General features: G+C 36.7%; 1 protein-coding gene across 4 annotated transcripts in view; it reads right to left on the bottom strand.

The window, feature by feature from the left end:
* Nucleotides 1-13641, bottom strand: part of GALNT1 (polypeptide N-acetylgalactosaminyltransferase 1) — an 82360-nt gene that overhangs the window by 40626 nt on the left and 28093 nt on the right. For all 4 annotated transcript variants that reach the window (XM_083823064.1, XM_083823061.1, XM_083823063.1 and 1 more), the window contains one exon: nt 3157-3391. In XM_083823064.1, coding sequence (XP_083679190.1) covers nt 3157-3295 — 139 coding nt within the window. In that variant the 5' untranslated portion in view covers nt 3296-3391. The remainder of the gene's footprint in view (nt 1-3156; nt 3392-13641) is intronic.

Here is a 13641-nt window from a genome sequence, read left to right as displayed (position 1 = left end):
CATTTGCACCATTTCAACTACCAGCCCTTTGTGTCACCAGTCACGTAGACCACTACATGGTCTACACCCACCTTGCAGTTCCCCGTAATCATCTGCACTGACTTTCCACAGACCTGCCAGTCAGCACCCCAGAGCCCAAGACAATACATCCAGCGACACTACAGACACGTTCTCAGTCGCCCTTTGACTCTGATAGACTGAGAAGGAAAGCAGGCAGGGCCCTCTCACTAATTTGCTCCAATAAAACTGGTCTTCTGGCCAGCAACAACTGCAGTTACTGACAAAAATACTCGCATTCATTTACTGTTTCTTATTTTGAGCAGTTTGCAAAATATAACAGTGGCATACATACGACCCAGTATTAGACACATCAGGTGAAGCTCATAATTTAAAATGCTAATATCTTATGCCATCAGTACCAAGGGGAAGAATTTTTCCTCAAAGACAACTTAGAGCATGTTTTTAAGTCTTATTCAGGAAAATAAACTCTTTCCATTTTCTGTATTAGAAACCTAAAGAAAACATCCTTCTAACTTCTTGAAAGCCTGAGCTGGCCAAAATTATCTTCAAAATCCCCTGCTCCTACTGAAATATTTAAGATTAAATTTTCCAACGAAGCAAGCATAGCTTAAAATAAACCTACACTCTCTTCAGAAGAACTTACTCATATGTTCTGTAGGTTCATTAAATGCCATGCAATTCTTCCACAAACTGCAAAAAGAAACTACGTCGTAGGCATAAACAACAAGACTATCAAATTCAGAACACTTCAGTAATTTATGCTGAATCAAGAAAACTAAATCCACTATGGGAATTAATACGATAAAAAAATAGAGTGAGAAAGTAGATTTTTATACAAGTTTCACAGAAAAAAATAGTTCTAGTGTTATTCGAGGAGCTTCTAGGCACTCTAAGTGAGAATAATCCCCAAGACTCCAAGTCAGTAACCTACTGGAACAAATAAGAGTATCAAAGATCAAGCATGGAAGTAGGCAAAATAGAAGTGTCACAATATCAACTGCAACCACTATTTCCAGCAGACTTTTTTCTGCACATAACTTAGTAAAATTAAATTGTTAAAATAAAACAAAAAAAAAGAAAAATATACAAAACAATATACATTTTTTTTTAAACAAGCGAATCTAAGAAAATACAAAGATATGAAGAACTCTAACATACAAAAGTTAGGGAAAGGCTAGAATGAAGACTATATTCAATTAAGTAAAATTAACATTGCATGGCAAAAGTCACAAAGCTAAACTTTAAAAATTGCAGATTTTCCCCTCATCTGACAGATTCCTTTTAATTCATTGGAAGAAAAACACGCTCTAAATAGAGAGAATTGTAAGATTCTCAGTGTTTCATCTGGTGCACACTGTTCAAATCTAGCTCAGAATTCACTGGATGTTTAACCTGAAGGCCAAGGTATCTAATTTTACTATTGATGTTGGAATACTTACTGGAAGACTTGAATTTATACTGTATACATATAGCCTCAATGTGTAAAGTCATCTGAACTTTCATCATCATCAATATCTCAAAAACAAGTGTGATGATATATACCAACTTCAACTGCTGTTGGTCAAGAGACAAAAAATCCTGTTTGCATGACAACTCTAAAGAACCCTGGTACAATTTTTATGCTTAGCATCACACAGAAACTGTGTGTGAATCCAAGATGTGGATCAGTTCCTTAAAAACACAGTATCAGTCTTATTCTCAAGAAAATTTCCCAACTTCCAAAAGCAATGACTGAGTTCTGACAAAGCACATGCTTTCTACATAGCCCCAATTCATTTACTGAAAAAGAAATCCAAAAGATACAGTGTAAGCAATGAAAACTGAAGTCCCTTCTGCAAAAGCGGGACGAACTAAAACCTCTGAAATGTTTGCATGCAGTTGTGGAAACAACAGTTCAGCGTTACTAAGCACGGAAATTCTACATTCCTATACATTACTATTCTCTGCGGACATTTACCAGCCTCTTTTGAACACGGGGGAGCAGGGAGGAAGAACATTTCCTTAACATTTCCCTAACGTTATTCTGTAATAGAGAAACATCGTATTTAAAATATTTCAGAAAATTTCACAGGGAGGTCAAAGCTGTCCATACCAGACGTCAACTGTGGAAAAAGCTTTTGTGTTAGAAAGCACTAATTAATCTTTAATACACTTGGCTGACTAGACTAAACATTCAGCATCACTGCATCAGTTCCTATAGCTGCAGTGAGACATACAGACATAGCCTTTCCAGTGGAAGAGAGACCATATTACAAATGCAGATGTTTCATAAATAAACTGGAGGTGGTAGCTGCCTGCAGTTCTAAATGCCTATGCTAAGACATTGCAGAGGTTAATTCTGCCTGCACCAACCCTTTTACCCTACATGATCAATGATGACATCCGTAAAACAAAGTTGGCAAGGTGAATGGCACTGGTATTCAAAAAAAAAAAACAAAACAAAACAAAAAACACTCAGCTGGTACCTGAAAACTAAGAAGACAGGAACAAAACAGAAAGCTTATATGAAGAGCTTTAGTAGTGAGTAACACAGCTCACTTCCAAAAAAAAAAAAAGCGATGTATGCACGTTTGTACATACATATATACACACACAACCTCCCCTCAGATTTGTCACTTTTACATCCACTTTTATTCTAGTTACGTAATAAATTCTTTTTCATTACAACCTAATTTGGTCAGAGGATCACTGTCCTTTATTACTACATTTACTGGCCATATTTTGTCTTTTTTGTGTGTTTTTGTTTTGTTCGTTTGCTTTTGAGGTGAGGAAGGTGATTTGTTTTATTGGTTTACCACCAAGTCTAGTGCAGTTAACAAGGCTTTGTTTCACTCGTAGAAATGCGGAACATGCTTTTTATTATGTTAACATTAGCTGGCATTTCTGAACTGCTTGTTGCTTAGTTTTATTTTTTTTTCATGTACCTTTTTGCTTAAAATTTTACATCTTAAGTAAGCACTTGAGTTTGCAATCTAAACCTGAGACAGAATGTGCTTGTTTACCCAGTCATTAGAAAAACACTGAACATTCTGCAACACCTAAACGCTTATGATACTATATTGGTGAGACAAACATAAAATGTTTAAAATGAATGTAACAACCATATTTTAAAGATTACTTTGGCAGAAAACTTACCATCTCCAGCAGGCAGCCCTCGTTCTTTTTTCTCATCACATTTGTTGCATTCACTGAAGTAGAGCAAAAGGAACATATCCAGAAGGACCCAAACCAAAGAGGTGGCAAGGACCACCTTGCAATATGCAAATTTTTTCATGGCACTTTAAGTCAAATACAAAAATTAAAAAAAAAAAGTATAAATAAAAATATCAACAGGTTGCTTTAATCCAGTTTGAGAGACCACGTTCTATATCTGGAAAGAAAAAAAAAAAAAAAAGTAAGTCACAGAACATTACCTGAGGACAGAAGCTAAAAGCAGAAGCTTAAACTACATTTTAAAGGTAACCTAAGTTAATTACCAAATGCTGTATGTATCAAAATGAATGCTTTGGGACAATGAAGGCAATAATACTCCAGTCTTTTACTATGGCAACACTCAGAGCACAAACCATTAAAATGAGTTTCCAAAACAAAATGCTCTGCTGAGTCACTGAAGAAGAGAGTAACCATCTAAAGAAAATTAAAAGGAACCCTCTGGACCCTTTAGAAATCTGAACAAGATGAATGAATGAAAACTAAGCACACCTTAGGAAGCAATGTACCAATCAGGGCTGAGCTAAAATCTCTGGTGCTTCCCTAATGTAGTACGTGCTGACTTTCTGTGCCCATAACTAGGAATGCTTGTCTACAAACGTCAGTATTTTACATACAGCCCAGTGGCACATTGCACCTTAACTGTAAAGACAAATGCTTTGCTTTCAGCAAACCAAAAATAAACCTCCTTTTTGGTAAAATGAACAGTAAACAAAGTGAAGAGAGTACCCACCAGCCGCTGTGTTCACTTACTAGATGTTCAAAGCTAAAGACTTCAGCTAGTAGTTTTGACAATTAAAATTACTTTAATGCTCAAGTATAGAACTGCTATGCATTTTTCAATACATATTAAAATTTTAGAATTCAACCTCTGAAATTGTTTTGTCTGATTTGAATTACAACAATATTTTGTTACCAAAACTGCTTATTTCCATAAGTGACTTTTCTGGGGGGAGAGGGGAGGAAAGTCAAGAACAACTTTATACATAAATTTATTAATGTAAGTGAATAAGTATGTTTTTTTTTATTATGATTGTTTTCTTCAATCAATATTGTTATTGTTTTTTAAACCAAGAGGTTCCCCACCAGTGCTGAGACGTTTCAATATAAAGTACTCCCGAAGTTATTTCCACTGGGAATAATTTACTAGTTAAAACCTGAATTACAGATATTCTTAACTTGTGTAATAATAAACTGAAAATAATTCTTCAAAAACAGACTAGAATTTAAGCTTATTGACATAAGCACATAGTTTCTCATATTCTTTCAGCATAAACTGAATAATTGATCATAAAGAAGAACTTTAAATGTAAGCCATAATCATGGAAAAACCGCACCAAAAAATCTGTATCAAGAATACCCTTCCTTTAGTATTTCATGATCACGACTTGGTTCCTGTTCCCACCCACCCCCACTTCTTCCTCAGGGTCAGTGCTATGATAACTTTGTTCTAAATCGTTTATATTCTCCTTTTATTGGCTGCAGACATATCCATGTCTACATCCATCCCTATACTCTTAAATGGCGTAAGTTTCAACATCATAGCAATGTAGGAGCATCTAGTCTTTTGCAAGAGTACAAGGGCATATATCCCTTTTCTTCCCGCACAGATGTGCAAACACCAAGAAAGGGTTCTGTTTAAGATAATCTCAATTGTTTGGGATAATCTCAATTTACATCTATACAGTTTTGGTAATACTGGGATGACTACTTAACATGAACTGTGAAAGTGTCTGCAAGTAATAACTTGATGATAAATAGCAGATGAAATATATCATAATGTTTTGGTTATGTTAAGAAAAAAATACTATTTTTTTTTTGTAGATGCAAAGATGGGCCTAAACTCTGGATTACAGAGTTGCAGTATGAAGTTCTATAAAATCATCAGCATGATGATTAGCAGCAGTGAAATCAAGACTGTTATCCGTTAGTAAGAAAGCAGAAACCAAAAGATAAACCATTGTGCCATTATACAGTATCTGCCTTGTCATCTTGAGTGCTGTATGAACATCCAGTCTTGTGATATCGAAAAGAATATAGAAAAGACAAACAAGAAGAGCAAAAAGGCAATGACCACAAGAAATAGCTGTGTTACAAGATGTAAGTGGAGAGACTAACATTCTTCCTGGCTGGAAAAGACATAAACCTAAACAGGTAACAGGTCTATAAAATCAAAAGCTGTATAGAGATGGTACATAGAGAAAACTGTTACCCATTTCTTTCAGTACAAGGAGGAGGAGGAGTCAGGTGAGTTTAGCAGCAAGAGGCTAAGAAACAAAAAGGCATGCAGTGGAACTCCCTGCAGCAGTTCCCTGCCAGTGCTGCAACTCTATTCATCAGCTATTAAGTACCAAGTCTTCATCCCTAGTTCAGGGGCTCTCTGACTTCAAATCACTGCACACTAGGAGACTATAGTGAGGAAATAACATTACAAGTTCCCCTGTTCTCTTCCCTAGACAAACACTATCAATCACTGTCAGAAACAAAATACTGTATATACAGACAAACCTGTCTGACATGGCATGACTGTAGTTAAACTCTCCATGGGACAGGTTTCTTTCTTTGCTCTAATTGGGGACAACACAGAAATAGTCTGGAAGAATAATCAAGTTATACTATTACCCTACTTACACCTAAAGAAAACAAATGCTAATTAAACTAACTCTCTTTAAAGAAATTACATTCTTACAGTCTCAGACTATAAAAAGATATTAGGCTACAAAGGAAAAGTATAAAATGTGCAAGAGCACAGTGCTTATGGGTCCTCAATTTAGCGAGACACCAGGAGGAGGACTGTAATCTAGAATTTCTATCCGTAAAAGACCAACTGGATAAAGTGTCCTAAAGTGCATAAACTGGCATATCTGCCTCTAATGTGAGAAAAAAAAATCCTTTGAGTCCAGTGAAACATCAAAAAGACACTCAGTTTAGTGGCAGCCCACGGGAGGGAAACTTCACAGAGTATACACAAATTGAATCATGGATCTCCCAGTCCGTTTGGACACGTGCCTCTTCAGTGGCACCAGATGGCAGGTATCTGAGAATGCTGAAGGAGCAGACTGAAGCATGACCTGGAGAAGCAGACTGTCAGGTGGGTGAACTGCAGGCTGGACCACCACGCTCTGTGGGTTTTGACCGGCAGTATGAAGTCCAGATGACAAACATTCACTACTGGTGTCCTTCAAGGATCAAAACTGGACCTAATACTGGTTAACGTCTTTACTCCAAGGCTGGGGGGCGGAACAGTGTCCCCTCAGCAAGGCCACTGGTGACACCCAGCAGGGTGTCCCGGTACCCTGGCGGGGTACCCTGGCAGAGAGCAACTTTAACACAGATCACCACTGCACCCTTACAGCAAAGGCAGCCAACTGCATCGATGGCTATTTTAAACAAGAGTATAACTAGCAGGTTGGGAAAAGTGCGATCCTCCCCTCTGTTTGGCACGTCTGAGATGGAAGCTAAGTACTGTGCCCATCTGGGGCTCCCCAGGCAATACTGCAGTGTAATTTACCTGTCTTGTAAGTTTGGCAGTGAGCCATGGAGACTATTAGATGGGGTTAAATGATGTAGTAGAAGGTTGATAGAGTGAGTTTTCTTTTTTTATACTCCTAAAGGAGAAGACTAAAGCAGCTATTTAAAGGTTCTGAAGGTCTACAGCTACCTAGCAGGAGGATGCAGAGAAAATGAATGCAGACTTCATGAAACTAGAGACAACGACCACAAGTTGGAACATGGGAAATACAGGAAAAGTCTTTTTCAAGGGAAAGGGAAGAGACCTGATCCCACTGGACCTGCTTTAAGCAGAAGGCTGGATGAGATAACCTCCAGTCAACCCTTCCAAACTCAATTATTCCATGATTCTAACAAGGTTAATCAGGGTCATAAAGGCATGAAAACCCCCAGAGAAGCAGGGTCCATAGCTTCTCCGCATAATGTTCCAGTGTTTGACTGACCTTGCGGTGAAACATTTTTCCTCTAGGACAATGTGGAACCTCCCTTGTTTTAGTTTATAATTACTGTCTCATTCCCCTGCCACACTCCTCAGAAAAGTCCTAGGCTGTGCCTTCCCAGCACCCTTCTAATACCTAAGAGAAGATTAAGTCCTCCTGAAATGAGCTCTTCTCCAGACTAAAAAAGCCCAATTCCCTCAAACTCTGCTCAGCACCCTCAGCCACTTCAGTCCAAGCCCCAGCCATCTCAGCGGCCTTTGCCTAAATCCCTTTATGTTAAGAACAGCTGGGGGAAGGGGAGGGTGGACACAGGATTTAAGATGTAGCTAGTGGAAAAAATTGTGCTATCATATGACAAAGTGGATTGAGGAACTGAAGTGGATTAAATATAATCTCCCCTCAGAATAGTTTTAACTTTCCTGAAGTTTTTAACTTTTTACTTTGTTGAGTTCACTATGCACTTTACACAGCAATTCTGTCAGGAAGTGACAGGGAAATGATTTACAAGCTTAATAACTTAAAATCATTCCTTTTGTCAAAAAATAAAGATAAAAAATGCTGGCTTAAACAATTTAAACAAATTACCACAGCAATAATACCAAACTGTTTAAGTTTAATAACTGCATTTGCTACTGTGTGATCCAATAAATGGAAGAATTTTGCAAAAGCAGGTATTTTTCCTCCCTTCAAAACACTGGATAATGTTCACATGAAGTGCATTGTTTCACATTACCACCTATTTTTTTTTTTACCAACACACTTGGCATGAGAGGAAATGCTTACTCTTTTCAGTATAATGACTGCTGCATAGTCATGTATTTTTAGCTTCAGACCATCTTCATTTTTGTTTATACTAGTGATCAGTCTTCAACACAACTCTTGGAAACACAGACTTGACAAAGGACTTCATTGCCATTATTGAACTAAATCAGGATTCTGCACTAGATGCAGCATCTAAGCCAAAACAAAGCTGATCTAAAGTTTGTATTCCAGATTTTCAGATATGAATAAACAGAAGTTGGCACAAAGTAAGGGCTCATCAAAATTGTGACATAATATTTGATATTTCAAATCAAATAAGGCATCAGTATCAATTTAAACTACATGGAAAATGATTAACTGAAATAATTTTCCTTGTAAGATTGATAGCTACACAAAGCTGAATGTTCAGTTTCTCAGTATATTTAGTAATGTGGTAGAAAAGACTGACATACTCTAGGTAACATATAGTAGGCTTATGTACAGGTTTTTAAACAAAACTTAAAAAATGAACCAAGTGCAAATTGTCAGCATGATCATTGTCTAAAATCCCATGCATCTCAACTATTAATGAGGTCTACCCACTTGAGTGCATCTATATTTGGAAACAGAAGCGATGCCAACAAGAGACTCAGGTTTTAGAATTATTTTTCCTGTGCCAATACATTTTTCTTCTTTGTTACTGTTCCTTGCACAAAGCGTTAGTGTCAATACTATAAAAAGCAAAGGTAAAAAACATTCAGATCAGAGGGGCAGCCTGTCACCTGTGGAAAACAGGTGTATTTACATGAAGTGTCATCTTCACAGAAACATAAGTGAATCTGGTAAATTTAATCAGAAAAAAAAAAAAAAAAAAAGATAGTGGATGCCAGAACTCCCTTCTGCTCATACAAAGAACTACTCATCATTGGGCTATACTCATTTGATGAATTTTGAAAGGTTTTAGTATTCAAGTCATCTGTTCTGTACAATTCAGCAACAGCAAGTTTTGAAGAAGTGATGAGAGAAAACAGATCATACTAGTCTGAGCAGTAAGAGAAAAATTCTTTAAAAACAAACCTACTCTTCAGAAAAGTCTGAGAAACGTAGGTCAGCATAAAATCAATTTGTTCTTGCTCTGTCTAGAAAGATTACACTTAATTCATCAGAAGTGAATTTTCAATTCAGAAGTCAATTTTTTGAATTAGCCATTTGCATAAAAAAATGTTTCTAAAACTGGCAGTGCTTGGACTGAAGGAAGAATAAAAAAGAAACATAGGTGTAGGCGATTACATTTTCGCCAAGAATGAACTTAATACACAAAGGCAGAAGTTACTATTTCAAAAAGGCTTTCCTACAAATAAATTAAAAGGCATTAATATGCTTATAAAAACAGATGCTCTCATGAGATGAAGATCCAGCTCATCACATAGAAAAGCGATGTCATAAATGGAGCAACAGATAATGCACTCAATCCACAGTTTTGTCAAAGTTTGGAACTAAGTCACTGTGCACTCGAACCAGGCCTCTAATTCTCCGAATTATCTAAATAGTCTTCACTTAACCTCTAAGCCTTATGATTAGTTCTAAAGGCTTCCAGAAATATATATATGGAAGTAACATTTCTAGCTTGAATAGAAAGTTTTCAAAACCAAGCTCTTTCAGTTACAAGAAAAATAATTTAAAAGACATAACTATTGTGGTAACTATTGTGGTACTTATCCTTTTTCAGAAACATCTTACCTACAATTATTTTCCTCCTGAAAAGAGTTTATGGTTTTGCAAATTAGAGTACTTAGCAGTTTCTCAGATAAGTTTGTAAGCAGCACTTATTATCTTGATTAAAGCTTCTCGGTATTTGAGAAATCAATCAAGCATTTGGTCAACACTTCCAAGTAGTTCACAGCACTATACAGATCCTCCTGATTCTCTTCCTAATCAGTGCTATTCAAATAAAAATACCATTTGCAGATTAGGAATAATATGGTATAGCCTAAATATTAATTATGCAAGAAATATAGCTTACCTCTATTTAAGAAAGATGCAATATGTGAAAATTAATTTCCAACAAGGGTAGGGAAATGGAAGCGATCAAACACCAAATAGAATAAGAACAACCGTGATTACCTAATCTAATAGAATTGGGATGGCCTCTGTAATCCCTTCTGCAGCATTCTGAAACAACCACTTCATGAAATTTTAAAGCGTGATAGCAAAAAAGTCTCATAGTACATGAATATAAGATATAATAACTAAATGACACAAAACAGGCATAAATGCAAGAACATTCAAAAGGACAGCAAGTCGTCTAGGCATACAGTTTAATAACATATAGTGTATATTAATACTGCATTAACAATTTTCTTTCTGAGAGTTATTTCTATTTAAGGTGAGGATGATGAGGATTAATACGGAAACTAACGTAGATAAGGTGATTGCAAGAAAAGCTTTAAAGGTTTATAAAAAGACTTAGGCTGATGAGAATGCTGCTCGGACAATCTGGGGACAAACTATTGAGTAACCTTGGTCCTAGATCTAGATGGACAATCTTGACACTGCTGTTAAAAATGATAAGTGATAAGGTAGGAAGACAGAGATGATCTTGTGAATTGGAGTAAATGAATCAAGATGACATTTAATAAAATGTGTGTAATAAAATAGCATGTATTTATGTATAAACCACAGTAACTCTGCTTTCAGCTGAAGTTTCAATAAAGGTAAGAGTCAAGAGTGACACTGTGAGCTGCCACTGTCACCCAGCCACATATAAAAGAGAAACAAGATTCTTGGATGTATCATGTAAACTATTCTCTTTCAATGAAAAAAAATAATAAAAGGACAAACTTGACCAAACAAACAATGAAAAAAAAACACACCACTGTATAAGCACCAGTTTTTGAAAGGGAAGGGAAGGAGATTTATGAACTCGGTAAAGTAGATGTTTCGAAGTAGAACCCAGTGGCTCTATAAAAGACCACTGCAGGGGACTGGACACAGTGACCCAGGCAATTCTTTCCCCTCCCAGTCTTCCAGCCTGGAATTCATAGAACAATTATGAACATAAATAAAAAGGCCTGTATCAATTGCTGCCAGCAGCAAAGCAGATGCTGGATCTTTGTCACAAGGCTCTTCCATACCAGTTGAGTGTTTGTGGGATGTTTTATTTTTTTCTTGGTCATTTAAAATGGAAAAAAACAGCACACTCGCACATAACCACACTTGTGGATTCCCCTAATACCAGATTCTCCCAACAGATGTTTTTTGAGAATAAAATAAAAGATTGTTTACAGAACTCCTCAAACTAAAGTCTTTGAAAGGCTTTCTTAAGTTACTTCTTTTCCCCATGCCAACAGTTATTTGTTAGACTGACTTCAAGAAAGCTCCATCTTGCTTACAGGAAGAAACTGCAATAGGCAAGGTTTCAAAGGACTGCATGAAGAATATTTTTATCAGATAAAAGTTCAAAACCAATTTATTCAACTTTTGGAGTTGTATTCTTTTCTACAACAAATTTTTCTACACCAGAAAAAGAAGAATAGACCCAATTGGGAGACAATATATTCCCTATCAGAACATCACTGTAAATATTACAAGAGCTCAAGAGGATTGCTAGAATTTGGAAATCAAGAATGCAATAAAAGTACAAAGACTACTGCTGTCATACGAACAGCTGAGATTCACTAGACTCCTATGATTTTAAAGTAGCTTTCAAATGACTGAGCCAACAATTGCTCTAATTTTTCTGTCTGCTCTCCAGGTTGAAGGAAAATTAACTAAAAATAGACAGATTTATTCAGGAACCCTTCAGACATTTCCATTCTCTCCTCAACTGCTTTGTGATTTAAAATGTACTTCTATTATGCCCAGTGAACAATCAGTATACATTACTTCATATGCCAATCCTACACAAAAAAAATTTACACATATAAATCTTTTTACAGTACAGCTTCAAGCATCACGAGTACATAATTAGTCCAATTTAATTACAACACATAACAACTTGAATACAAAGATCTATAATACCTTGAAGCTAATAACAGTAACTTTTTGCATAGGCATTCAGCTATTAGGTATAATAGTACTGGCAGGTAAATTCAAACCACCATCATTCAAATCTTTTCCTTCCTAGGTTGAACACAGCCTGTCCTGACAGCTACAGAATAGGCAATCCTTTTAGGAAAGCAGATTTATAAGCCAACAGACAGTTGTTTCTTTTCCTGCAACAACCACAGCCTTAAATTGGGCTACTGACAGCTCAGATGCTAACAAAGAGAAAACATTCCTCGTCAGAGCCATAGCTACTTCACATGCACACTCTGGGAGGGCTACTGAGTGCGCTTGACTTAGAGTAACAACCAGCCAGAGAATACAGGCAGTATTTTCATCAGTGAGTACTGCAGGCAGCGTGAAGACAATAAGTGATTCACGAGCGAAAAGCTTTTGTTATCAGCAGCAGCAAGTGAGGATTTTCATGTCAGCGCTAGGAACGCACAAAGCTCATAAATCCCTGACACACACCAGTCAATGCCTGAAGATGCATCAGTGAGATTTATCTACCTGAGCCTTCTGCTCCCCTTTACCTAGTACTTGGCTTTTCCACTAAAGCAACACACCTCCTGATCAGCATCCCAGAGCTATAAACTGACTCTAGCCTTTGAGAAATCCCTAAAGAGCTGCAGTGGATGGTATTCTAACCCCAAAACTGCAGAACTAGAAGAGGAAAATCCAGTTCCCATCAGCACAGGTGTCACAGGTGACCACCTCCATTTCCTCAAGAAAATTAGTCCCATCACATGGGCTACAGACCTTGCAAGTTTACCATTAGTCAGGAGAAAGAATTATTTAAAACAAAGTAATTTTTTGTTTCACTATCAGAGACAAATGCAGGCTCCAAGGATCTTTGAAGAAAAAAAGCTTCACTATCCAAAATTGATATTACAAAGCTATAGTCTCACAATAGTAGGTAGAGATGAGGCCATTAGTATACTCAGCATTTGTTATCTGCTACAAAAGTTTTTAAACACCTCCATGTATTTTAGATCCTCAGACTTTTGACATGACGTAACAGAGCATGAAGGCTTCTAGCCGAAAAACGCATCCCTTGGCCTTACAAAGTGTGTGTTCACTAAGACCAAATGCATGCAAGCACTCAGGAATTTCTAAGAATCAAGAAGTCGAGTCACGCATTCCAAAGTAACTATTTTAAATCATTTGACAGGTGCAAGATGAGCTATAAAGTAGAACTAGCTAGCTGACAGGACTTTTTTAAAGTTGAAATTCCTGCTTAAAAAGTGAGATTTTCTATTGAAAACAATCTTCTTTAAGAAATCACATGCACAAGATTAGACTACATAGCAGGAAAAAAACACAGAAAGCTGTTCCACATTCTCAATGCTCGTATCTTCCATTTTCCTTTACAATGTTTCTGCAGTCTGGAAAAATCAAATTTTATTCAAAAATTTTTTTAAAGTTCTGCATTATAGCGTCAATCTGAAAATTCAGTTTTTACCAGCTGAGACTGAGCTAAAGTAAATACTCTCCTCTTCAATAGATCACTCTTCATCCAGATGTGTCAAATACTCAACAATTTTCTGCAGATGATTTTCTTCAGTCTGCAGATGTCAACAGTTACAAATGTCAGGTAATATTCGCTTCTGAAGTATTTTGAGGAAATATACAGAGATTCTTCTCGACACTGACAAACACAAAGCAGGGTGTTTTA

This window comes from Anser anser (genome assembly GCF_964211835.1).
Source record: "Anser anser genome assembly, chromosome: 2".
In the NCBI taxonomy this organism is placed as follows: Eukaryota; Metazoa; Chordata; class Aves; order Anseriformes; family Anatidae; genus Anser; species Anser anser.
Note: the sequence above shows the minus strand (reverse complement) of the source record. Positions and strands in the feature narration are given on the sequence as shown.